This window comes from Leptonychotes weddellii, chromosome 8 (assembly GCF_054177405.1).
Source record: "Leptonychotes weddellii isolate Sample4059 chromosome 8, ASM5417740v2, whole genome shotgun sequence".
NCBI classification, from domain to species: domain Eukaryota; kingdom Metazoa; phylum Chordata; class Mammalia; order Carnivora; family Phocidae; genus Leptonychotes; species Leptonychotes weddellii.
In genome coordinates, this window is record NC_138376.1 from 104,926,551 (window position 1) to 104,954,540 (window position 27,990).

At 41.4% G+C, this 27,990-nt stretch overlaps 1 protein-coding gene across 6 annotated transcripts in view; it reads right to left on the minus strand.

The window, feature by feature from the left end:
• Positions 1–952: 952 nt before the first annotated feature.
• Positions 953–27,990, minus strand: part of MAP7 (microtubule associated protein 7) — a 171,196-nt gene continuing 144,158 nt past the window's right edge. For 5 of the 6 annotated variants that reach the window (XM_081829064.1, XM_081829066.1, XM_081829069.1 and 2 more), the window contains 11 exons: positions 27,005–27,132; positions 20,730–20,845; positions 20,111–20,394; positions 17,877–18,147; positions 16,584–16,755; positions 16,262–16,363; positions 15,817–15,867; positions 15,647–15,704; positions 12,877–12,979; positions 4,139–4,362; positions 953–2,398 (listed from right to left, as the gene is read on the minus strand). In XM_081829064.1, the coding sequence (XP_081685190.1) occupies positions 2,388–2,398; positions 4,139–4,362; positions 12,877–12,979; positions 15,647–15,704; positions 15,817–15,867; positions 16,262–16,363; positions 16,584–16,755; positions 17,877–18,147; positions 20,111–20,394; positions 20,730–20,845; positions 27,005–27,132 (1,520 nt within the window). In that variant the 3' untranslated portion in view covers positions 953–2,387. Of the gene's footprint in view, positions 2,399–4,138; positions 4,363–11,906; positions 12,538–12,876; positions 12,980–15,646; positions 15,705–15,816; positions 15,868–16,261; positions 16,364–16,583; positions 16,756–17,876; positions 18,148–20,110; positions 20,395–20,729; positions 20,846–27,004; positions 27,133–27,990 lie in introns of those variants that run through there. The other variant, XM_081829068.1, reaches the window with a different exon arrangement.

Genomic DNA, 27,990 nt, shown 5'->3' on the forward strand with positions numbered 1-27,990 from the left:
CAGAGAAGGAATTATCCAAGCTTGCCAAAGGCCCTGCTTGCTAATAAGCATAAACATGTTCACGTGCAAGAACTCTGTTTTAGATTTGCTTTTATGGTAATATACCACCAGAGAACACGGTTAGGCAAGAGGAGACATATGGCCTTACCCCTTCCAGGAAAAGCGGGCCACTCTTCTACCAAATGAACTTGTGATTGGTGACTGCATTGGCCTAGACAGTCTACAATGGTGTGACAAAGAAACTAAAAGCCCATCCACCCTCATTCCATGCTGAGGATCATATCTGATCCCTGAGCACTGCCCTTGATGTAGTACCTACTAAAGATCTCTTTATGATCAGCGGGGTGAATACTGACATTTAGGAGCTGGAGAGAAAGCAATCAAGCCATTGTAAAGGTCCAGGTCATCCTCTGGTAATGTTGTTTTTAAAATATAGTTAATTTTACGTGTGCCTGGGTGGCTCAGTCGGTTAAGCATCTGCCTTTGGCTCAGGTCATGATCCCAGGGTCCTGGGATCAAGCCTCTTGTCCTGCTTCCTGCTCAGCAGGGAGTCTGCTTCTCCCTGTCTCTAACCCCTCTCCCTGCTCATGTTCTCTCATGCTCTCTCTGAAATAAATAAAATCTTAAAAAAATAAAATATAGTTAACTTTTTATCACTTTTAATTAAAACTTGATTACTTAGAAGGCTTTCAGTCTGTTAATGATGGCTCAAATTCACAAATATAAATGAAACCAAGAAAACCTAGCCAAAATAGAACTATTGTTCTAAATAAACCTATATTTCCGTTCAGAGGAAGCTGGGGAAATGTTACTGAGATTGAATGAAGGGCAATTTGAAAACTCAAGACTCAATCGGAGTAAAGTTGTAACATATGAGAAACCTAAAAGTAAAACTATGTCAAACACATTTTTATTTGGTGTTTTGTGCTAGGTCGACTTAAACAAATAAAACAACTTTGTTGAACAGATTTTTTTTTAATATGACTATGCGTACATGGACAACTGAGAATAGGGAAAAGCCCCAAATTAATGTTTTCACAAATTACAGCTGTTACTATAGCTTGGATTTTAATAAATGAAGTTTCTCATTCAATATAGATTAACCAATCCCTCTTAATAAAACCAACATATTATACTGCTACACGTTTACCTTTCCAAACACTCCACACACACACAAAAAAAGTGTTCCTTCAGAGCCCCCTCTCCTTTAATATTTAGTTATTAGTAGTTTCTAAAATGGTAAAATAAAACTGAATTATATTAGCAAATGAAAGTGCAAGTTTGCACAGCTAAGCTCAGCAGTAAAAGTGAAGAGTGAAAAGTCAGAGCTGATGGGTGCCACGCAGAAGGAGGAGGTTTGTGAAGGGGTCCTGCACAGTGCTCTGTGCGCCAAACATAGTCAACATTCCATCAGGTCTTCTTTGCTCTTAAACGAGCAAAACCAAATTCTTTTTTTATTTAAAGAAATAGTAAATCTTTACTCCCTCCCCCCACATAATTTGTGATCAGGTAAGGCAAAGGTAAGTCCCACCATCACTGGGGACAGCAGCAATGTACAGACGTCAGAAATAGCCCTGAATCATCACAAACATTCTCTCATGGTAACATAAGGAATGCATCCAGTAAATCAAAGTTTGCAATGTTGTCACGTTGTTCTAATTTATTTGATTAGTTTATCTGGAAAAACTATAAATACATTATTTAAGAGGACAGTCTATTTCCTTGCTCTGAAAAAATAATGTTTCTTTTTCACATTTTAAAACTGTTTAGTATGTTTTTGCAAAAAGAGATGCAAGAATGTGACAGCTGGGTTTGCAGAATGTCCATGTACAAATTGCATTTACAAGAACCTGGTAATCTGCCTACAGTTTGCTTCTACAAATAGAACTCTTTGCAGTAATATTTAAACAGGCTTAATTTAAACACCTCTCCTAGTCACTCTACTTGTAGAACAAAGAGGTACTTATTTTTCAAGTATTACATTGTAAAAGGTAAATTTTTTGTGCCAATTTTATGTTAGCTTTTAAAGACCAACACATTTATATGAAAAATCATGCCTAGTCAGCCCATTTTTTTTTTAATAGCCAAATGATCTCATCTTTTAGAGAATGCAGAAAAATATTGATTTGCTAAGAAGGAGCACACTGGAAAAAGCTGTTTTAAAGTACTGAAGAACAAGGAACATTTTTTTCTCTATTGGCGAAAATTATTAGAAAAGCTATCCAGTCTGTTGTCTTTAGCTGGTTTTAATAAAGTCTTTTCAAAATGATGGTCAAGAAATCTTTAGAAAACTGGAGGAGGGGGATGCTCCTTTATAGCATGGAAGGAATTCCATTAATTGTAGAAATTCTTTTTAAATTTCTGCTTTGGTTCTTCAGAAGAAATGCTCATATAACTTCTATATTAGGAGACAGAAAAAACAACAGATTTAGTATTTATCTAACATTTTGTTTCAAGAATACTACGGTAATATCTTACATTTCTAAAACTTTGCCATGCTTTTCTATACATTGTCTTATATAAGAATAGGTGATTTCATCAGAATCTTATATTTTAATGAACTCTACCACTAGCAGGAAAACACATGTCCTTTTCTTTACCTTCAATTTAGGCTATATCATTTACTTTTCTAAATGACATACATCAGTTGTACTCTCCTTGATGTTAGAGACTTACGTTCATTGGTCTTATATCCTCATCACCTGAAGCTTCAGGCTCCAAACATATGGCTAAATAAATGTTTGTTGAAAAACAGTCATGACCCCTAAAAGAACCCTGACACCGCTTAAGATCACAGACACTTGACTCTGTTCCTACAGAAGTTACAGAAGGGCAGTAACAGTGAGAATGGAATGACAGGTAAATCAAAAGGTGAGTTAAGGCCTGTTATGTGACACAGAAGGTCATCTGGGTGTCCCTCGCCTCTCTGTGAATCTGGAACATGACGAGGTAGGGAGCTGCACCAGGAGTGTTTCCACTAACATACAAATCATCAGATTATTCCCAGAGTCTTAAGAATGAGGACGTCAGATCTGGGACAGGCCGTATAGCTTCCTTCTACAAGAAGGGGATCGTAAAGTGAAGTTAGACTCCCAAGGTCAGTCTATTAGAGAAGGAAAAAAGCCTAGCTTCATTTGGACAGGTGCTCAACACTGGCTTTTCCAGCCAATTAAAGTGGAAAATAGGAGTTACAAGTTCACAGATGGAAATCTGAAAGACAAAACAACTTGACCACAAATAATTCTGCACTGACTCCGTTTAAACATGCTGAATTTGGCCAGCTCTGTTCATAATAGTATAAAGAGATGCTAGTCCATACATGAAAGTGATCTGCTGGGAAGAGAAACTTGACAGAACTCAAAGAGGTTTGAGAAGAACCAGAGCTGAGATCATTCCACCTAATTCTGAGACTGATGAGATTGTGCTGTTGAGTTGTTGTGACTCTTGAGTTGGTAACTTTTGATGTTGCTCCTTATTTCTCTGGGTCACACAAAGCTATTGTTCTTTTTGCACAAAGACTTCAGGTCAAGGGTGAGTCCCAGAGACGGTATGAGAGAGTCGCTGGTCGTTTCAACAACAGCAACAGGCACTCAACAAAGGACAGAAGACCACTGGGTTCATGAATATTCTCCTAGTTCTGAATATGGGTCTCCTTATCTAAATTCTAACGGTCTTATTACATTTAAAAGGGACAACAGTGTATCACCTAAGCTGCTAAACCTGAACAAGAGAAAAATGGGAGAACATGATGGCAGTCTTCATATATCTGAAGAGCTGGGAAAGATGAAACAAACACCAGGGGGCAGAACTAGGCCCGAGGGTCCCTAGGTTATGGTGGGGCATTAAATGCTTTCTTTATATGAAGGATATTCTGACAGTGTGTGTTTCTGGGCAGTGAGGACTGCTCTGTGAGGAGAAGGTGATGGACATCCAGTGGGTGATGCACACTGGATTTGCACACCTAGTTGGGGGAATAGGAGGGGCTCTAGAATTTGCCCAATCCAACTCAAAATTCAATTTCTGTGATCCTTATACAATCTTTTCCACGTGGTCCCTGGAAGAACAAAGCTGCCCTAGTCACACTGCACAAGGTTCGTTCCCTTATGTGGTTCCCGAAGGGAGCTCGAGGCAAGCTTACCTGCTGTCTGTTGTGTTTGAACACCATCTACCTGAGGCAGGGGCCCAAGTGTCCCTTCATCATCAAAGGCCAGAATTGGATTCAAAGGAATTTCTGGGCTCTCGCTATTGGCGACATCTAATCTGGATGGTTTAGATCCAATGGGTAAGTTTATAATTTCCTCGAAATTTTCATTCTGAACAGATACTCCATTTTCACTTGGTTGTTTTTCCAAATTGGGAGTACTAGGGAATGTGAAAAATCAAAATTGAAAGGAGTTAGCATTAAAACTGGAAAAAACATTTTTAAAACAGCCAAAAACTATTTTGTAATAGTCATTTTAGAATTTTATTTATTTATTTTAAATATTTTATTTATTTGACAGAGAGAGACACAGCGAGAGAGGGAACGCAAGCAGGGGGAGTGGGAGAGGGAGAAGCAGGCCTCCTGCCGAGCAGGGAGCCTGATGTGGGGCTCGATCCCAGGACCCTAGGATCATGACCTGAGCTGAAGGCAGACACTGAACGACTGAGCCACCCAGGCGCGCCCATTTTAGAATTTTAGAATCAAATGTTAACACTGATTGACCACATCATTCACAAAAGTGGTGAATTTTGACATATTTGCAATTTTACACTTATTTTTTAAAAATCTTTTTGGTATAAAAAATTTATCAAATGGAACAAGTTATCAGTTAGAATAGATCATTATTTTCAACACACATGTAACAATTTCTACCACAGGCATTTTCACACATCTTTGTTTGATAAACAGTAGCCCTTATTAGGTCCTTTACTTCAAAGATGAGGGGATTGAAATGTGGGGGTATGGGGACAATCTGTAGAGTCACAGAACAACTGAGACAGAGTTCAAACTGAATGTATGCTCTCCTGATCTCTGGCTATGTGTTCTGTTCATTATGCCATTTTGTACAGTACCTGGCTATTCAAATGCTAGCCTTTCCTGGGTACCTCTAGCTTACTAAAACGTGCAAGTTTTTTATAGGTCTATTGTTTAAGACCAACCTTATCTTTACCCCTTAAATCTGCCTCTGACCCCAACCTGCTTCTCATTAATTCATGCTTAATATCTTGGATTTATTTTTGAGGTACATTTTTTTTTTTTTAAAGATTTTATTTATTTATTTGAGACAGAGAGAATGAGATACAGAGAGCATGAGAGGGAGGAGGGTCAGAGGGAGAAGCAGACTCCCTGCTAAGCAGGGAGCCCGATGCGGGACTCGATCCCGGGACTCCAGGATCATGACCTGAGCCGAAGGCAGTCGCTTAACCAACTGAGCCACCCAGGTGCCCTTGAGGTACATTTAATTGGCCACCAAATCTTAATTTTCTACTTACAGTTTCTCTTAGGTTTTTCCCTCTCTTTAGAAGCTCCGTAACCAAATTGAAAGCCTTTTATATGTTCATTATTATGCTTTACAATGCAGCAGAAACAATACAAATGAATGCTAGATTCACTTTATCTGAGTGCAGCAGTAAACATGTATTTGCAAGCTTCATATTTTGTTCAGTGCTCAGTTCGTGTATGAAAAAAACCCCTATTTGACAAAATTCTACAGTTAAAATTTTCAAATGGAAAAGACTAACCATATGAAGCAAAAATTGTGAAGGTCTTAATTTCTAATACATACTGATCATCAATTGAATGTTTAACTATAGGTCTATGGAAAGAGGCTAGAGATCAGAAAATCAGGTCTGTAGTATAATTATAATGCCAACTGCTTGAACTTTAGCAAGTTAATTCATCTTTTTCTGTCTCCTTCCCAAATGGTAACATAAAGCTAATGTACATCCAATTTTTCCATTTGCTTTTTATTTTGAGGAAACTGCTTTTTTACCATTGAAGACACAGTTTACCTAATTCACAAGAAATAATGATTTTCGGGACACATTCTAAAGCATTTCTGATTTAGATATTTTGGTTTATTTTTGTTAATTAAAACTTTTCTTGGGCGCCTGCATGGCTCAGTCGGTTAAGCGTCTGCCTTCAGCTCAGGTCATGATTCCAGGGTCCTGGGATCGAGCCCCATGTCAGGCTCTCTCTGCTCAGTGGGGAGCCTGCTTCTCCCTCTCCCTCTGCCTGCCGCTCTGCCTGCTTGTGTGTCTGCACTCTCTCTCTCTCACTCTCTGTCAAATAAATAAATAAATAAAATCTTAAACTTTTCTTCTAGGAAAAAAAAAATCTAAGTGTCTCACAAGGTATTGCAGAGTACATTGAAAGTACTATTTGTAAAAGTCTGTGAAAAATAACATAAAAACAGTGTACAGAGTATGATGGCGATCTTTTGCTATTTCACCAAGGGGGCTTGGCATCACAGTGGTGATGCGGGAGCTCATGCATGTGCATGCCCGACACCCGCTGTTCTAAGTGACTGGATCAGCCACCATACCCATCCTCCTGATTCTTTTTTTTTTTTTTTTAAGATTTTATTTATTTACTTATTTGAGAGACAGCGAGAGTGTGAAGAGAGATCACGAGCAGGGGGAAGGGATAGAGGGAGAAGCAGACTCCCTGCTGAGCAGGGAGCCTGATGAGGGGCTGGATCCCCAAATCCTGGCATCATGACCTGAGCCAAAGGCAGACGCTTAACCGACTGAGCCACCCAGGTACCCCCCGTCCTCCTGGTTCTTTCCCAACACTGATGGGCTCTCTGTAACCAGGGAAACAGTTTTCGTTTTAGTTTTAGTTCTTATCCCAAAGTGATTTTCAGTAGAAGTTTCAGCAAAAGGTAAAGAAGAGGAATGCATCTCCAAGCCCCGTTCCTTGGCCACCTCAACTGCCATCACTTTCTAGGCTTGCATGTGCTAATAAGTTTTTTTTTTTTAAAGATTTTTTTTTTTATTAATTTATTTGAGAGAGAGAATGAGATAGAGAGAGAGAGCATGAGACAGGGGAGGGTCAGAGGGAGAAGTAGACTCCCCGCTGAGCAGGGAGCCCGATGCGGGACTCGATCCTGGACTCCAGGATCATGACCTGAGCCGAAGGCAGTCGCTTAACCAACTGAGCCACCCAGGCGCCCCGAATGTGCTAACAAGTTTTAATGGCCACGCCAACCCAGACTTGAGTCAACAGCTGACTTCATTTTCCCCTCCCACTCCTACCTGACCTCTCCACCCATTCTTACTTGTTAGCAATTAGAGGAATTGTGCTGTATGCTTTGGATGGCCAATTATTAAATGTTCAGAAGATACTGTGACCAGCAGAAACTATAAAACTGAAACTGAAGTCACTGGGGTTAGGGAATATGCATCTGTGTGTCCTCTCAGGGTAAGATCACCAGCTTCTGAGGTCCTTTTCTTTGGCTATACTCTGGCAGCTGAAGCTGGATGCAAGTGTCTTGAAGACTGTGCACTTCGCTTGCTAAAATCTACCTAGAGGGGGCACCTGGCTGGCTCAGTGGGAGAAGCATGCAACTCTTGAACTCAGGATCATGAGTTCGAGCCCCACACTGGGTGCAGAGATTACTTAAAAAATAAAATGAAAAATAAAATTCAATCTACCTGGGTAAGGAGCTGAGACCATGGTGGGAATCTGACAGTCCATACGGCTTACTGTAGCCAGGACCTTATTCTTTCTTGATGTTTGTTATCATGGTATAGCAAGTACCTTTATTGTTTTTTAATTTTTTATTACTTTTTTTACAAGTAACTTTAAGAGTAATACATCTCGGGGCACCTGGGTGGCTCAGTTGGTTAAGCGACTGCCTTCGGCTTGGGTCATGATCCCAGGGTCCTGGGATCGAGCCCCACATCGGGCTCCCTGCTTCGCGGGAAGCCTGCTTCTCCCTTTCCCACTCCCCCCTGCTTGTGTTACCTCTCTCGCTGTCTCTGTCAATTAAATAAATAAAATCTTAAAAAAAAAAAAAGTGATACATCTCTTTCTGTTTGAATGGTTAAGGGCTTGGGACTGTTATATTTCCTTTAGGGCAAACTAAAAACAATGATAAACTCCTAAGATTTGAAGGAAAACCACTAGGTCAAAAACCAGAATTACTACATATCCCTTAAGAGTGAAGGATCATTCTCTTAAAAGTGAAGGATCTTAGCCTAGGGCATCTTATTAGCAGGGGAGGACAGTAGCCCATGAGAAGTTTTTAGCTTCTAGAACAGATTCTCTGTTGGGGGTGGAAGAATATATCAGAATGACCTGAGAAACTTAAAATAATGTCTTCCCTCCTACACACCCCATACACACTTGTACGCACACATTCATCTGTGTCCTCTGTTTCTTGTTTCAAAGTAAGTTTCTTATCCACAAATAAACACTCTCCTCCATTCTATGGGCTCCTCCCTCTACAAATACTCATTCTCAAGAACGCAAAATGGTTTTCAGAGTAAGAAATCATCCTGCCCAGGATCATATATTTCTTTGCATCTGCAAAAGCTGGCCAGACTCTTGGTAACTCCAACCCTCTTCAGTCTACCTACTGCCAGTGGGGAGCCTGTTGGGCAAGGAGAATTGCTTTTAGGCTTTAAAAGCATTGCACACCAAAGGTTGAGAACACTAGAAACCACAGGGGCCAGACAGGTCACTCAGGCCCCTCAGGGCTGAAGTCAGGTTCAGGGTGTTCCTGGTGTAGGGTTTCTCTGCACCAGGAACTGCTGCTAGTCCTCACTGCTAGAAAATACCAGGAGGACGCTATCACCCCGGGGTGCTGCCAGGCAGTTTGCTGACATATCCCCAGGGGTGGATGTGGGGAGAATGTCACCCAGCTCATGGCACTCATTTATTTTTCCTGAAAAGAAGGTAAACCAATGTATTAGGTAACTGACGCATTAGGAAAAGTTCACTTCTCTGATTCTGAACTAAAAGTATTCATTCTTCGGAGTGGCGTTTTCTAGTGAAAACAAACCCTGCCACGTGCTTACAGCATTCGCTGTGGTAGATTTCCACAGGGGATCACCCATCTCACATTCTTCAGAAGGGACGCTGGGGATCTCCAATCAGTGACTTAACTCACAGTAAGTAGGCTGGAAGGATCTATGCCTCTACTCTGGGTGCACGGTAGGGTATTTAATAAACATGTGAACTGATGACGAGGATTATGGAATGCTTCGCTAACCATAATGCACTGAGGTGAAAAACGATGATTTGGTAATTCAAGGTTGACTTGAAACTGGGGGTAAAAGGGAACATCCATGGATGCGATTTATTTGTAACTTTAAAAATCTTTAACAGGGTTTCAGAAGTGAAACTGTTTAAAAATGTGAGTCCCCACTGAAGCAAAGGGAATGTGAACAGGAAACTGTTTTAGGGAAAGGTATGAAAGGTTAGTATGAGCAGGTCCTTCTCCAGGTGGAAAGAGTATGAGTGGCAGATAGCCTCAGGGGTCCGTGCTAACAGCAGGGTTATAATAACCTGGAAGATAAGTAGAAGGAAAAATTTAAGTATCCAGATAATGATTATTCTGGGAAATGCAAGTCCTTGAGGATAACAGGAAAAAAAATCTTCAAAATGTAAGCAATGTAAAGGGCAGAGGGGTTTAGAGAACCACTGTAAGCTGAACCATCCTCAAAAGATGAAGCGCTATCAGTGACAATGGACGTAAGAGATCTTGCAATCACTATAGACTGGATCCAGGTGACACTGATTCCTTATGTTTTTATGGTTAAAGACGAGGCCAATAAAATGCAGGACAGGAGAAGATGGGATATCAGATACAACATAAAAGCACTTTTCTACATTACACTGCAGCTACACCAGCGTGCTTTGTCTTCTGGACACCGTACCTTAGAAGGATCAAGATAAAGAACGTCTAATATTTGTCTAGTACAAACAGTTTTCAGAGCTCCTTCACAGACAATACTTCATTGGACCCTCCGGTACCTTGAGGGAAAGACCTCCTCATGTCCAGACGACAAAACTGAATCTTACTTAAGTAGGTTAATCCCAGAGTCGCTGAATTTCTCAGAGATAAAACTAGGAATCCAGCCTGGGACTTCTGGTTCTAAAGCTCTTCTTCCTCAACCCCATGCTTGTGCTGAAAAATCTCTAGAAAATAGGACTCAAATGACAAAGAGCTGGAGAAGGAGCCTTTTTAGAGGCAAGGTAAACCTGTCAGGTTTGGGGTTTTTTTTGTTGCTGTTTTTTTGTTTTTTTGCCTCTCAGCTCCAAATTTCATCCTTCAGTCTTGCTCTGAAACTGTATGTGGGCCCTTTAACTAATTTTCCTTTGCCAGCTGGCATGATCTTTAAGCTTCGTCCTGTAAGGCCGCCGGAGAGACACGGCACAAGGAAAAGTCTGCTTCCTGGTTTGGTTGTGCTTGCTCGGCAGGCTCCTGCAGCACACACACTCCCAGCGTCTGGCTCCTGTGTGCGTGAGGCTGCCTCGGCACCCAGCCCCTGTGGCAGGAGGGGCCGCCCCCAGCACCTCCCAGGGCCAACCTGTGGCAGACAGAGTGCCTGTATTGGGACACCTCCCAGTGAAGAGCTCTCCTAAGCATTCCAGAGGGTAGATACTTGGCAAGTTCCACCACTAAGTTTCTTTCATAAAAGAACTTCTCCACCATCCAGTGGGTCACAGCCATACCCTCTCCCACAGGGTCTGGATGGAAGCCTGGGAAAGGGCACTCTTCCCTGGGGATGGCTCAGGGATGTGGCTGCTCCTTAGACCTGCTAACCCCGTAATCTTGAGTTCTCTTTGCTTCTTACTACCAATCTGTTGTTACTTCCATCCCAAGTAAGAGTTAATTATTCTTGATGTTAAACTTTCTTATTCAAATTCATTTGCCTGGTTTCTCTCTCCCAACTGGACTGACTGATAGACAAAGTGTAGGAGGAATACTCGCTTTATAAGATGAAAGCAAAAAGAGGACAGAAACAAAATCTATATAATTACAAAAGGTATGGAAATTGTGAGAAAGGAATAACTAAAACCTAGTTTCTGACAACCATGGGTCCAAACTTTGAAACTGCGAATAGGTAGCTCTAAGAAAAAAAAAAGTGCTTTTTGTTACTGAAGAGATGATGCTAAGTGGAAGTACACATTGTTTCAAGATTGGTGTGGATAAATTCAGGGAAGATAAATTTAGAAATAGAGGGAAGCAGGGTTTCTTACGCTACATATCATAAACTATGTATCATGCAATGGGGAACAAACTTAACAGCACATTAAACATTCCCTAGAGGCCAGGGTCATTCTGAAATGGATTGTATTTCTCAAAATGCGGTCCAATTCTCTATATGAACTTTTACAAATATATGTTTTCATTCTGATAAAAATTAAAAAAAAAACTCCAATAGAATAGTCTGATCATCTACATGGCTGACTATCATAAAGCTGAGTTTAGTGCTTCATTATACATTAGTATTTCAGAGCATACTGTACCAGCTTATGTGGCAAGGGCTGATGACAAATGAACTAGGCTGAACTGGGTATATAAATATTATGTCAGTGCCAAGTAAAAGCCAAGGGACCTCACGGTACACTGTATGAAAAGAGATTTGAGGTTTGAAGGCAGTTTAAATAGAGAAAAGCAATGGGTGAAATAAGTGATCAGAAATAGAATTTTACCATCTCATTTTACATAGTAAAATTATGTTTTAGGTAATGATTAATTACTTGATGATTTTATCACTGAAAAAAGTCAGCTAATGTAAACTAATGTTATTCGTCAGATAAAATTATCAGTGGCTTAATAAACCTGGTCCTTATAATAATGGGGTTCTCTCTGTGATACTTTTTATTCTTTCATAAAAGTCTCTTTTTGAAGTCAGTGAATTGAACATCATAAATTATAGCAGTTAGGGATGAATATTTTATTTGAAAATCAAACTAATTAAAAGCATAAAATATCACTTAATATGTATCTTAGGTGATGACAATAAATTTATTTAACATGGTTGAAAGCTTATTAATAAGCTCTCTCTCAGAAAAATTCTTTTCTTTGGTATTACAGTGGGAAAAATAAAAGATTGTACTGTCCTAGAAAGATACCAATGGATGTCTTATGACTATGGACTTCTTAGAAGAACTTATCTTTGCATTGCTGCCAACATCATAAAACAATGGGCAGTGTGTGTTTTTAGATTAAGAAAAAAATCAGACCTTTAATTCTCTGATGCAGCAAACACTCTGGCATTAGAGACAGGAAAACTCATAAAAGAATTAAGTAAATTAAAAAAAAGTCACAGGTGAAATTTTTTAACAGTATAACAAATACTTCTAAAAGTTCTCTATGACTGGATTTTTAAGCACAGGTTAGAATTACCCTGATTTTTTATTTTTGAGAGTGTTCTTATGATGCTGTCAATATTAACACCAAAGAAGAGAAAGGCAATCTTTTTTCAACCCACATTTCTTTCTTGTCTGTTGTTAGCAACTGTTTGTTTCTTCAATAAGAAGCCCTACTACCAATATCAGAAATACTGGCATCCAAATTATTTTACTGTAGAACAAACCTGTGACAAACAAGAATATTATGTATGGTGAAAATATGCCACTTAAGGGTGTGAATAAGGTCTAGATCACGTTAAATATATACAAATAAAATGCTTCCCCGTAATTTTCTTTAATAGGCACACACAAACCTAACCATCATATTTAAAGACTCAAGAAAAAAAGACATTTTCCCTTTCTCTAACTACAGAATTACTAGCTCTACCAAAAATTAATGAACCCAAATGAAAATGAATCTTAATGTTAAAACTGTGAAATTCTGTCAGGCCTAGGAAGTTCTGGTGGGATTAGTGCTTTGCTCTCATGTGTATCAGTAAAAAGGGCCCAGTTGTTTAACTCACCTCTCCACAGTCACTGTCGATTGGTGTGAGGTGACCGCATGTGGGCTGCTCATTGGTTCTCCATTTCCTGGAGAGTTTGTCATACATGGAAGTGCAGATACCACTGGACACAGCAAAGAAGATGGGACAAACGGTTACTACTACTCTAGTATCGAACTCAAACCCCAGGAGCCAGAATGCCTAGATTTATGTCCTGGCTCTGCTACTTACCGGCTGTGTGACCTTGGGCAGGCCACAGACTCTCTGTGCCTCAGTTTCCTCATGAGTAAGAATACCTACCTCACAGACTCCAGTGACAATTAAATGTCTTAATATACGCAAAGTACTTAGAACAGTGCCCAGCACAATGTAAGGGTGGAAAGCACTGTTGTTATTATTTTTGCTTGCACTAAATTGACTTTGGGCAAAAAGTATATAATGTTCAAGCCAAAGCAATTGATGAAGATAGCAGTAAGCTGACTTGATCAGGCTGATGGTGAATATCTTCTGAAGGATTCAGAGCAAATCACCATGAACTACCTTAAGTGATAAAAAATAATTTTTAAACTCAGTTTAGTTCTAGTCGCACTTAAAATGATAGGGATTTCCATGAATGGAAGGCCAGTGAATTGTACTTTACTATGCCACCTTGTCATTCAATGCTCAGTGCTGTAGTCCAGCTTAAGCCAACAATATTGATGACAGACTCCAAAATCTGAGCCAGGGTTACTTAAAGTCCTGTAAACCTTCATATAGGTCAGAGTTTCAGGGAAATTTGTGGCAGTTTATGGTTTCAGCTTGACATGAAGGAATAACTGAAATATAATTCCAAGGAAGTGTTATTTCATAACCTGGCACAAATTCAGTAAAGCTGCCAGAGGTCCAGAGAGTCTGATAACTGAAGAAGTTATTAATAACTTTATTAAAGGGGCCAAAATTCACAAAGCTGGTAATAGGCAGCCTTGGAGATTTCTGATAGATCTGTAAGCTCGCCTGCCTGCCCTAGAATTCTCTTTGGAGCACTGGCAACACCATTCAGCCCTCAACCACACATGGGACAGGGGGAAGGAGGAATATTTGTTAGACAGATAATCCCTCAGGCCTCTATTTAGCAGTATTAACTCAAACCAGATTTATTATGAGTGTTGATAAACACAGATATGATGACTGGCAAGTTGCACCTTCCCTCTTGCTTTTGTTGATTCTCGGGCTGAGGTACAAAATCGTATTTTGTAATACATATAATTTGTATAATAAATATTGAAAGAATTAATATAAGGGGAGCAGCCAGGAAGGGGAAAGATGTAAAAACAAACAAAAAAATAAGGAACCTGGCCATGCATTAACTATAGCAACAGCCCCTCAAAAAACCCCATGTTGGTGCAATTTAAATCCTAAAATGCTCATTCTGATGACTCATGGGGGGTTGTGCCTACGTAAAGTCTTCCTGAGTTACAACATTTGTGAAGACAACCTGCTAAAAATGCAATGGGGTTAACAGGCAACCATTAGGGTTATTCTCCAAACAAATATAATTAGGGCATCTTGAAAAAAGCATGAAAAGTTCACTAAGAAGGAATCATGACATAGAGAAACTAGGATAGCCTCTTTTGAAATAAAACCAAATCCCAAGATAACAACATATTACTTTTGAAAACCTCTAGAGTTTACAGAAAAAAATTTTTTTCACATAAATCATTTCATTTGATCTTTAGTCTTGCAAGAAAAAAACAGCAAAGGAAAGTGAGGTATCTCTGGTGCTTTCTTGTCATATTGATATTGCAGATGAGGAAAGAAGAAGAGTGCATGATGAGCTATCTACCAACCACCTGTATGTACAATCATGAAGACTATGTGGGATCACAGGAGAATCATAAGCTTGGACTCCAGCTGTATGAGCTGGGTCTGCCACTTGAGTGAAGAACTCCTCGGAGGAAGGGACCTGGCCTGGCCTGTTCACACTGAATCCCAGCACCTGCAACAAGGTCTGGCACGTGACAGGTCTCCAAAACTGCTTGCTGACCTCAAGATAAAGCAGTTCTACCTCACAAGGCTGCAGCAGAAATTAAAGAAGAAAATGTATGCAGGAGGTACCTGACACAAAGAGACCATTTAATAAATATTAATTGAATTTGGGTACTAACACACTAAGGTACATTTTATTTCAAGCAAATTTGGTTTAAAATCACCAAGAAATTAATCATCTCTGTCCAAAGCCTATAGGTATCAACAACTTTCTAATGAAATTTCAACTAATTTCTAATTTTAACTCTATTCTGAAATCAGAAGTTAAAAAGGTATAAATTCTTTTGTGAGAACTGCCATAAATACAAGTTGTCAAAATGTGTTTAGAGTCCTTAAGAGCAAATACAAATACATGCTACTTTAGCAGACAATAAATGATAAATGAAATTTAATTTTATAACACAAATAAAATTCTTCTAATCGTGTGTGTATATATTCAGATGTGTACATCTCTTTCTCTCTAGGCATATATCTATATACACATAGATATATACAAACATATATTCACAAATACGGGTATTTGTAATGTAACATGATTTAAAATATTAAAGCACACTATTAGAGTATAAACAATGTGAAAAAAAATCTGCCAGAAATGTGAGAGTTTTACATAAGGCGAAAATCTGTGGACTAGATGACACACACCTAAGCTTCTGTAAGTCAATGAGTACCTTTTTTTCCCCCAAGTCAATGATTATCTTGATCTCTAGAGAGTCAATCCAAAAATTCTATATTTGAATTTGTTTGAATTCACTGAAGTAAATACCTGGTCCTTCAGGGAGAGCTCCCTTGGTTATATCTCCATTTCTCTGATCAACAGGTTTCTACCAAAAAAAAAAAGAAAAAAAAAAGAAAAAAAAAAAAGATTTTTTAATGTTAAAGTGAAAGTAAAGAAAAAAAGCTATTAAGAATAGTTTAAAAATGGCACCTCAGTACCTTATCTGTAGCTTCTGTTCTCCTGGTTCTTTTCATAATCTCCTCGAGTCGCTACAAGAAAGGGAGAATTGAGCAAAGGGGTCAGAGAGGGAAAGAAGGCGAGCCTGGCACATTTCACTGACTAAGCAAATGGGTCATCCAAACGTGTCTGTTACTGTGGGCAATTATAATACCCACTGCTTCAACTTAACTGGCATTATGCACATCAAGCTAGAACTGACTTAAGCCACACGAATCGGAAGGAACTGTTTTTGGTGGGGGCCGCACTATGAAGACAGATTTCTTTGGACGAGATGATTAATATTGGGAGCTACTTTAGTTAATCTGGAATGGGCAGCACGCATTTGCTTTCTGAGAGCGGTGAGCTAGTCTCCTGGGCTTGGGGCTTCAAGTCTGGGGAAGAAGGAACAATTAGCATCCCAGGCTCTGTTCTAGACGGGGGCACCTTTTTCCTTTCCAGGCGCTCCTGCTCTTCTCTCTGGAAATGCTTCTCTCGCTCCTGCCGAACCCTCTCTGCTTCCTCACGAAGGCGAGCTTCTTCTTCCTTCTGGAAACAAGAAGTGGGCCAGTGCTTCAGGCCGGCAGGGCCTCGGGCCGCCCGCAACCATCCGGGCGCCCGGAGGCGGAGGCTCGGGGTCCACGGGGCAGGTGCGGGATGCGAGCGCGCGCGTGCGCACACGAGGCGCGGGGCCTTGTCCCCGCGCGCCGTGCGCTGGGCGCTCTCCTCCGCTCTGAGCGGGCCTGGCCCCGGCCGGGCGGGCCCCTACCTGCTTCTGGGCGCGCTCCTGGTCCTCGCGCTCGCGCCGCTCCCGCTCCTCCGCCTGCCGCCGCAGCTGCTCTTCCCTCTCCCGGGCCTGCTCAGCCTCCAGCCGGCGGGATTCCTCCTCCCGCCGAGCCCGCTCCTCCGCCACCTTCTGCGCCAGCTCCTCTCTCTTTTGTCTGGAAAATGACACACACAAAGCAGAGATACACTGGGGGGAGACGACTCCCTGAAGAGAGCCTAGAGTTTGTGGTTGCGGCCTGGGCAGTCTGCTCTGAGGAAAATCTCCGTGGGACACGCTCAGCATGCTTTGGGGACAAAATGAGAAGCCACCCTCTCTTCTTCCTCCTCATTTTCCCAGCCTCACGTTGCCTCGTGGTAAACAGAAGGAAAATGCAACCACTAATATTTTGAGGAGAGCTTGTTTTGTGAAAGGATGTGCAATTTAACTATCTTTAAAGGCTAAGACTAGTTTTATCCAATAATGGGACATTTTAGTAATGAATGTGAATACCCCCCCGCCCCGGAAATCTTTGCAAATTAATAAAGGTTACAATGTTCTGTTGCAGGGCAGGACGAAGACAGACTATGTAAGCTCCCTGCTGTGATCAAGTGTAGGGTATGTCCAAGGTTGCTGCCCAGCACTGGGGCTGCGATCCTCCCCCGAGATGCAGTTCTGCTTGTCTGAAGAACAATGTCCTTGACAAATTGGTTTTATTAGCCGCAGGAGGAGGCCAACTAAGCCAACTGTCCCTAGCATCCTGCCCAGCAGGCCATTATGGGGCACTTAACTATCTCACCCAGCTACTCCCTGAGAGTTCTATCTGGAAGAAAACACAAGCTTTTACTATGCAGCTTTAAAATGATTATTAGAAAGATAACGAGGAACTATGGAGATTAGAAATATGTTCAGTAAAAAAAAAAAAAATCAGACTGTACAATTGTACCTCTACTGTGGTTAGAATTACATAAACAGATGTCTGTGTGTGTGTCCATATTTATGTACGTATATAAACCCCTACACTGTTCAGAGACCCAAAATCCACTTTGCCAATTACTGAAAACTGGTAAGATTATGGATAGATTTTTTTCTTTCTTTAAAACCTTTCTCCATCAGTGTTGTACTGTCATTAGAGTAAGAAAATGTGATTTAAAAAAATCACTTAGTGGTCAGATGCATGATTCTGAAGCAACTAGTCCATTCACCTTCATCACTACCACCACCTCTTGTCTCTCAGACTAAAGACTTATTCCAAGGTAACCCCAGGATGGCCCTGCTCACTGAGCAATGGTCCTTTACCTTCCCAGCTCTTCCTTCTCCCTCTTCTCTCTTTCCTCCTTCTCTCTCTGCTCTCGGGCCAGCCGCCTCTTCTCAGCTAGCAGCCTCGTGGCCTCTTCTGGGTCGGTGGTGCCTGCGGAGGTCTTGGGAGAAGCGGCGGCAGTCACAGTGTATGGCGAGGCTGGGGCTGACGCTGGGCCTGGGGCTGGGGCTGACGCTGGGGCTGGGACCGGCGCTGGAGCGGGGGCCGATGCTGGGGCTGGGGCTGGGGCTGGGGCTGGGGCTGAAGCAGCTGTACAAACAGGTACAGGGAGAAAACCAGTTGGAAACAAAACCCAAAGAACAAAACAAAAACTAGCATTCCCCACACCCCAGGCCTAGAATTCATCATTATAAAAGAAAAGGGAATGTTTATTACTGTGTGTTCTCACGGTTTCACTGTATTCTATTTGTAACCAAGCAACAGATAACAAAAAGGTGCATGTGTAAGTGAGACATCCAACAAAGCTGACACTCTGTCACCAAGTCTTATTTTTATACAAGTTAATCAGTTAACAACATATATCAAATGTGTACTCAGTATAGAGCCTCACTTTAGGTTCTGTGGGAAGTTATACTCTGAGCAAAAAGAAGATGAGATCTTCCATTTGTCTTTCATTACACTTAAAAAATTCCTTCTCTTTAGTGACTATTCATTACTAGTGGACCAAAGCCTTTCTGTGACCATCCTCAGCGTCCTTGCCATGAGCCCAGATTCAGGCTGGGAAGATGACACCCGATGAAGATGAAGAAGTCCCTTTTTGTCTACCTAGAGCTGTCTCCAGGTCTGAGATAGGAGGAGTCAAGGGCCTCTTCAGGAGCCAGCACTCGTATTCCTTACCAATTTGGGCCTCTGTGGTCTGTCCTGATGCCAAGATGCAAGATGGCAGTACAAGTCCTCTGACCTTATCCACATTCAGGAAATGGCCTAGAGAGCCACTCTACGTGGCCAGGAGTCCCACCTAGATGCTGTGCTGGGAGGTGTGATCTCTGGTATTCTAGACCCTCCTTTCAAGATTAACGCATTTTTCTTTGCCCCCAGGACACTTTTTGGCCTTTCTCTCCTCTCTCTTTCCATGCAAACAAATATTGGACTCTTCCACTGTCTAACAACACTGTCACTTGTCTTGAATTATCTATTCTTTCTCTGTCCCTGCCCACATCTTCAAATTAAGTCTCAAGGAGAAAACTTTTGAATGAAGACAATTTTCAACAAAAAATATTGAACTCCTAGCTCCAGGTGATTCTAAACTTCTAAAAAGCATATGGTTTAGCCTGGCAGAGATGAGATCCACTGGGTCTTTTGGAACAAATTCTGACCTCTGTCAAGCACCACAGGCTAGCCGGTGGTCCTTCAACTCCACTATGCACAAGATAACTGGCCATTCTGCATTTTATCTGACAATTCTGCATAGGAATTGATTGATGAGCTTAGTGTCTTTCAGAGTCCCTGGATCCACGACATACCTGGATTCAGTAGGTCTAAGACAGGGCCAGAGCTCTGTACTTTGAAACATTACAGAAGTGGTAAATTAAAACTATTTCCATAAACTCTTTGAAGATCTTTACTCTAAAAGGGCGAGACTAATCCCATTCATTGGAGTATGAGTTGAACGTAGTCCCTTGCTTCTAATGAACAGAATCTGAAGAAATTGTGACTTCTGTGTGTATGACTTCTGAGACTAGGCATAAAGGATGTGGCTTCCTCGTGAAGCTCTCTCTCAGATCACACTCTCTGGGGGAAGCCAGCAAGCAAGTCCAGCAGACAGACTGAGGACGTCAAGCAACCCTATGGAGAGGTTCATGTGCCATGAAATGGAGCTCAGCCATGTGTGTGCATCATCTTCCAACAACCCAGCTAAGCTGCTTCCAAACTCCTGACCCAAGGATCTGTGTGATATAACTATTGTAATAAGCTGCAAAGTTTTAGGCTGATTTGTTACACAGCAGTGACTAATACAAGCAATCCTGAGGCAGGTGCTCTGAACACCACATTTTGTGAAAAACTGGACTCGGTCAATAAAAGGAATCGTAAGTCAGACCTGAATTAATATGCTGTGGCTCCAGCGATTGGCTTTTGATTGGTTATTTCTTTCTTTATACGTAAGAAAATCGCACGTAGGAAAAGTTCCCCAAGTTAACCTTGGAGTAAAATTTCTAAGTCCCCCAAGAAGAGCAAACAACCCACACTTCATCACAAGGCAACAGAATCTTACCAGGAGCAGCCTCCGGCTCGGCAGGTGTCCCCTCTTCAACTGTGGCTTCTTCCACCTTCACTAAAGGTGTTCTGCCCTTAAGTGATGGCTCATTGGCAACATTCTGGGGTTCCCTCTCGGGGTCTTTCCTCTCAGGTTCCACTCTGACTTCTCTCTTGACAGGGCGGATGTTGCCAGGGGATGGGGGCCGGACCTGAGCAGGGCCATCTTTGACTGATCCGGGAGGCAAGGAGGAGGTTGGCCTGGGTGTGCCAGGCAGATGAGGAAAGGATCTGGATGGCAGCCTGGGCAACACGCAGCAGAAAGAGAATGGGAGCCATCAGAACAGGCTTTGCCAGACCCTTCCTTTCCCCACTCCTCTACCACGTGAACGCCAGCACCAGTAAGGAAAAGAAACGAAGATACTGAGCTGGTGTATTTGTTTTTTATGTGGCAAACACAGAAATATTCACTTTAGAGACTCATTCCCATTTCCTTTTTCCTTTCTTACAAGGAAAAATGTTAGTCCCTAAGTCAATGCTAAACAGCATGGAGAGAATGAATAGTTTGCTTTCAGAGAACAGAGGCTACGAATTCTTCCACATGGGGCAACCCAGCCAACCTCTTAAATTTTGCTTACCAAAGTCGGGAGGGAGCTGGTGATCTTGCTTTGGGATGAGAAGGAGATAGCGCTCTCCGAATGCCAGATGTGGGATGGAACGGTAGGTTTTCTCTGTCCCTCTCTCTTTTATAGCCCTAAGTTCGGAGACACACAATAGTTAGATTTTGCTATGAGTGGGACAGTCCCATTCACAGTATTCGATAGTGGAGCTGCAACCCATTGAGTGACTTTTTGGAAAATTTCCAGCCTTTGTCATTTATATCCATTCCACTCCCACAAAAAGCCCTTGTTAGCTCAAAACCTGAATCTTATAACTGAATTAACACCATCTGACACGAATAATAAAGTTCTGGATGTCTGATCTTGAGTTAAATTTGTTAAAAAAAAATACACTTATACTCTTAGAAAGCACCTATACTTACTTTGTGTCTACAATCACCTGGGGCAAAATCTCTCATTGTCTTGTTTAACCCACACAAATATCAAAATAAAAGTCACTTTCATTTCCCCCTTGCCCTCATTTTAATTCTTCAGCATTTTTCTTCCTATGTTGGAAAATACCATACTCAGCCTTTACATTTATGTGTCTGCTACATCAGACTTAATTCATTTTTTCCCTTTATACTGATACTATATAAATAATTCCTTTCTAGGGGGCGCCTGGGTGGCTCAGTTTTTAAGCATCTGCCTTCGGCTCGGGTCATGGTCCCAGGGTCCTGGGATGGAGCCCCGCATCAGGCTCCCTGCTCCACGGGAAGCCTGCTTCTCCCTCTCCCTCTGTCCCTGCTTGTGTTCCCTCTCTCGCTGTGTCTCTCTCTGTCACATAAATAAAATCTTTAAAAGAATAATAATAATTCCTTTTTCACCTAATGGTCTTTGAAGGAAGAGTCAGGTTTAAGGTGAAGCATTTTAGCTATTTTCAATCTTCTTTAGGGATAAAACTGAAATGGGAGAGTGGGTCAAAACATCATTCCTTTTCTAACTGCATACTAGAAATTTAGCCAGGGAGGTGATACCTTTTCCAAGTCAAAATGAGCAAACGGGAACCCAGAGTGTTTGGTAATCTATAGTCAACCAAGACAAAAAGACAAAAACAACAAACAACAACAGCAACAAAAACCGCACAGAGCAAGGAAGACTCATTCTAAGTATCTAAAACGTGCCAACAGTGTCCTGGGATGGGACTGGATACTCTCTGCAAGCACCTGTGTGAGCACCTGTCAGTACCTTACTCTGTGGGACCCTTGCAGGAAAGCAGACTGTGAGAGGCCAAGAGAAGGGACAGAACTTTATCTATTTTATCTAGCCGCAGGGCCAAGAAGCTGGTAGTGTACCCTTTCTCTCTCCTTTCTGCCTGGTGGAGAAGGTAGAAGGGAGCATCAACTCCCTTCTACCTTCCTTCCCCTCCACCCCCCACCCCCCCAGCCTTGTTCCCCTTCAGTGTCCCTTGTAATTGCTTCTCTCCACTTCCCTTAGTAGCATCCTAGTGGATGGACTGGGCTAGAGGTGCGGGGAAAACAGGAGTATCAAATAATACTCAGCGTCTTCCCAGAATTTCTAAATAAAACAAACGAAGACTGGGGCAGGAAAGAGCATTATAAGATGTGTGTCAGCTCTCTGTCACTTGTGGCTGCATGACCAGCCTTTGCTCCCATTTCTGGTCCCAGAAGGTGGGAGGTGGGGCCTCAGAATGCAGCTATTGTCCCTGGTGGCAGAAGTGGCAGCCAGCATAGGGGACACTTCTGGGCACGATACTGGGGGCAATTATGTCTCTGGCATATCAGTGCCAGAGCAGAAGGCCGGGGCTCTTCCCAAGGGAAGATGGGCGTAAGCACCTCAAGTAGCTTTTTTTTTTCCTTTCTCTCAAAACATTTTACTTTGGCTGAAGTCAAATTCAGGAGACATCTGAATGGGAAAATAAGTCAGGAAGGGCAATTTGTGAAGTGGAGGACACAGGGATGAATTTCATCATCTGTGTCTTGACAAGACAGGCATCGAGGGAAAGAACCTACAAAGAACTGTATAATCCTTCCTTTTGGATTAAAAAAAAAAAGTTAAAGTGCTATTGAACCAATTCTTTCTTTCCTAAAACTGCCCTCCCTTTATAATCACCTTAAAGGGGTAGGGAAACAGGCAAAGAGGTTTAGAAAAATGTTCGGGAATTGAGACGACATCCTCAGGCAGGTAGATGGTTTTACCCTCTTAGTGTTTTTAGGTGTCTTTTCACTGGTCTTGTCACCCAATCACCTATTTGGGTACCACACATGTAAAGGCATTCCTCATCCTCCCCCCTGATCTGAGTTAATAGTCAGTGGTCTGTACAATAATCTCTCCTATTAACATTTTCCACAAGGTTAACGGGAACACACACGGCAAGGTGCACATGTCAGTGGACACTGTACCAGCAGGACAAGGACTTTGATCTTAATCAGAGCTAGGTTTAGAATACAAATAACGTTCAAGAGAGACAATACAGACCGGTACTCCAAGGCCTGCTGTCCAACAGAACATTCTGTGATGACAGAAATGTTCTACATCTGTGCTGTCCAATAAGCTAGCCACTAGCCACATTTTGGTCATTTGAGTTTAGATCTAAATGAATTAAAATGAAATAAAACTGAAAAGAAAGTTATGAAAACATTTCTATTTATAATAGCATCAAAAAGAATTAAATCCTTAGGAATAAACTTAACCAAGAAGGCAGAAGACTCCTACACTGAACACTAAAAGACATTGCTAAAAGAAATGAAAAGAACATAAACAGGAAGACATTCTGTGTTCACAGACTAGAAGACTTATTGTTAAAATGCTGATACTATCCAAAAGGATCTACAGAGTCAAAGCCACCCTATCAAAATCCAGTATCATTTTTTGCAGAAATAGAAAAATCTATCCTAAAGTCATATGGAACTTCAAGGGACCCTGAATAGACAAAACAATCTTGAAAACAAAGAACAAAGTTGGAGGTCTCCCACTTCCTGATTTCAATATTACAAAGCTACAGTAATCAAAACAGTGTGGTACTGACATAAAGAGAGACATGGAGACCAATGGAGTCAAGAGCCCAGAAATAAATCCTTATGTACATGGTCAAAGGATCCTCAATAAGGGTGCCAAGACCACTCAGCGGGGAAAAAAGACAGTCTCTTCAATAAATGGTGCTGGGAAAACTGGATATCCACATGCCAAAGAATGTAGTTGGACGCTCACCTTACACCATATACAAAAACTAACTCAAAATGGATTAAAGACCTAAATTTAATGCTTAAAACTATAAAATTCCTGCAAAAAAAATGGGGGAAGCTTCATGATGCTGGATTTGTAATCAGGGATTTCTTGGATATGACACCAAAAGCACAGGCAATAAAAGCAAAAATAGGGGCGCCTGGGTGGCTCAGTCGTTAAGCGTCTGCCTTCAGCTCAGGTCATGGTCCCAGGGTCCTGGGATCGAGCCCTGCATCGGGGTCCCTGCTCAGCGGGAAGCCTGCTTCTCCATCTCCCACTCCCCCTGCTTGTGTTCCTGCTCTTGCTATCTCTCCCTCTCTCTCTCTGTCAAATAAATAAATAAATAAAATCTTTAAAAAAAAAAAAAAGCAAAAATAGACAAACGGACTGCATCAAACTTAAAAACTCCTGTGCATCAAAGGATTCAATCAAAAGAGTAAGAAAGTCAACTACAGAATAAGAGAAATACTTGCAAATCATATATCTGATAAGAGATTAATATCCAGAAAATGTAATATCCAGAATATGTACATATCCTACAACGCAACACAAAAATTAAAATTAAAGATTAAAACAAATTAAAGATTAAAACAAATTAAAGAATAAGATTAAAAAATGAGCAAAGGACTTGAATAGATATTTCTCCAAAAGAGATGTGTGAATGGCCAACAAACATATAAAAAGATGTTCAACATCACTGATCATTAGAGAAATGCAAATCAAAATTGCAATGAGAGAGCACCTCACACCATTAGGATGGCCACTATAAAATAAACAAAAACCCAGAAAATAACAAGTGTTGGTGAAGGTGTGGAAGAAGTGGAACCCCTCTATACTGTTGGTGGGAATGTAAGTAAAATGGTGCATTTGCTATGGAGAACAGTATGGCAGTTCCTCAAAATATTAGAAAGAAAATTACCACAAAATCCAGCAATCCCACTTCTGGGTATATATCCCAAAGGACTGAAGGCAGGATCTTGAAGAGATATTTGCTACCCATGTATACAGCAGGACTATTCATAGTGCTATTCATATTCAAGAGGCAGAAGCACCTCAAATGTCCACCAGCAGACGAATGGATTCACAAAATGTGGCATATGTGTACATGTGTGTGTTCATGTGTATATGCATACATACATACAGTGGAATATTATTAGCCTTAAAAAGGACAGAAATCCTGTCACATGCTACAGCATGGACAGACAGACCTTAAGGACATTATGCAAAGTGAAATAAGCCAATCACAAAAGGACAAATGCCGTATGATGCCATTTATAGGATGTATCTAAAGTAGTCAAATTCAAAGAAACAGAAAGTAAAATGGTGGGTTGCCAGGGGGTGGGAGAGGAGGAAATGGGGAGTTGTTGTTCAGTGGGGATAGTTTCAGTTTTGCAAGATTTAATTAGTTCTGGGGACAGGCTGCACAACAATGTGAATATACATAACACTACCGAAATGTACACTTAAAAATAGTTAAGATGGTAAATTTTGTTACATGTTTTTTTACTATAGTTAAACATTTTTTAAAAAGGAAATTAAATTGAAAATTCTGTTTGTCATTCTCACTAGCCACTTTTCAAGTGCTCCATGACCACAGGTCGCTGGTGGCTCAACTGAATTCCACAGGGCAGCTCTGGGGTATAAAAGACTTGTGAGTCACTTCTGGAAATAGGTATTTGCCTAAATATTTGGTAAAGAGGTGAAAAGATGACCAATAAATCAAATACAGGACAAGGAAGGCATCAAAAAAAATTAAAATGGGTGAGAAAGTGGAGCTTCTGAATCATGTGATGACAAATCCCTCTCCTTTAATCTGTTGACCAAGGGTCAGCTCTCATCCTTTCCTCCTGGTGTGTTAGGTTGTGTTTTTATCCACAACAAGATGCTTTTCCTTTGCTAAGTGCTTCTCCCTCTTCAGTAAGTCCCCAACCTTTGGGGGCAAAGCTCTTCTAACTATTGCTTTTTATCCACAGCTAGGCTCTCTGAATCTCATGTGCTAATGATGAACAACTACCCAGCCATCAAAGGTAGTTTCACCTCCAAGCTTCACTTGCAAGACCTCCTTGCGGGGCTGGAGGTCTGGCTCAATCAGGAATTAAACACTGATTCCTGAAAGCCTGGGGCTTGGAAGAAAACTGCCGAGAGGCAAGGCCATCAAGCTCTCACAATCCTCAAATTATTCTCAAACAACTAAGCAAAATCCTTTTATGTGTCCACCAGCTTTATAAATCCCAACACTCTGGGAAGTTAAGATTTAAAAAAAAATTGTTCAGCCTTTCATTAAACAGGTCATGGTATTCCCATGCGAGAGAGGCAATGAGATCTTCTGGTTGACTGGGGAATCCTTTAAGAGAAGACCACACAACTGTATCTACTTCTTTCAACAGATACTAAATAACACACAGTTTGAGGAAGAAAGACTCTTAGAGACACACAAGTTACCTCATTGCATTTATGGCATGAAATTAATTATAGGTGAAAACTCATGTTAGCTCAGCCACCTTGCCAGTAATTACAAGTACAAATTATATTCTTTGCTTGCAAAATTTGAGTCTATAACACAGCCCAGGTGCCTTTCAAAAATTCGTTACCTAGCAAATCACTAGTGTTTTCAAAATACTTTGTTCCTATATTGTAGGATTTGGGCCTTGACAGGGATTAGCTAAGCAGACAAAAATTCTTTATTTTGCTTTTTGGTGAACCACATTCAGAGTTCAGTCAGCTCCTGGATATGGTTTAATAAAATGCAGAGGCAGCTGCGAAGGCCCACACCCCCTTCTGGGGCTGTCTGACTTGCAAACAGGAAAAAGCGTGCTGGCCTGACCTTTAGTCGTACACAGGCCCCCATATGGTACTTCAGCCGCACGCACGCCCTTGAATGGAGAATAGTTTTCATCCTCAAATTCACATTTTTATGGGGAGCCCAACTCCCCAGTGGAGAGGAAGCGTGGGGACACCACCCAGGTGTGGGCACCTCCCACTCTGACACCCACACGGCAGCCGGGGCTGGTGTCCACCCTGCACAGAAACAGCACAGACCCGCCTGGCCGCTCCCGCCGGCTACTCACCGCGGTGCCGTGAGCCGTCCTCCTTCGCGCCGAGCCCTCCGGTGGCGTTACCAAGAATTTTGGCCGATCCGTCAGATTTCTAGAGTGTGCAGCTTTGGAGGGCATGATGTTGATGGGGCTGCAAGATGCTGAACGAGGACAAATGGGGATAACTAGGGTATAGGTGATTGTTTTACACACAAGAGTGCCAGAAGAGTGGTTGAAGGAAAGCCAAAAGCGGGTTCAGGAAAAGGAGCAAAGCAGAGATAGAGAGAAAAGTAGGGAGAAGAAGTTATTACCTAAAGGTGTCCAGAACCATCATATTCCAACTCTCCTCACAGTCCTATCAGTTTACGGTGTGTCCAAAAAGAAGCCATGTCCAAGTGAAAAATCTAGACTATGTGAGTTCTTTGGCTATTTAAATAGTGATGAAAGATACAGATGTAGCCTAATAATTAAGGAAAGCAATGGGCTTATATTCCTATGAACTGATGGTTCTGGTAGAACACTACATTAGTGATAGATCATTTTTATATAAGGACTGTTTATAATCAGATTTTTCCTAATTAGCTTTAAGATGGGACAGAAGGTGGAGAGACAGGAAGTAAGCAAGCAGGCAAGCAAGATTGACGCCACCTATTTCAGGAGTAAGGTTCAACAGCCACTAGAAAAAAAGCAACGGGATTTTTACAATGTTAAACAACCAAGTCTTACTAGGTGTTACAGGATAACTAATAATTTCCAGAAACAAATTCTGTAAATGTTTTGTCTATTTAAAGCCAAATCAGATGCATGCCTTCTGGGTTTTCCCAAAAAGCCAAGGCATTTGATGGTTTATTAACAAGCAGTAGAAGGTATGGGGAGATGAGATGTAATCATTTCAAATGCTGAATAGAACATACATATGTTAGAACTGCCAAAAATAAAGTTGAATCGTGAATAGCTTTTACTGTTTTACTCAGGTTGGGATTTTTTTTAAAAATCAGTTTCTGACTATTCACCTTCAC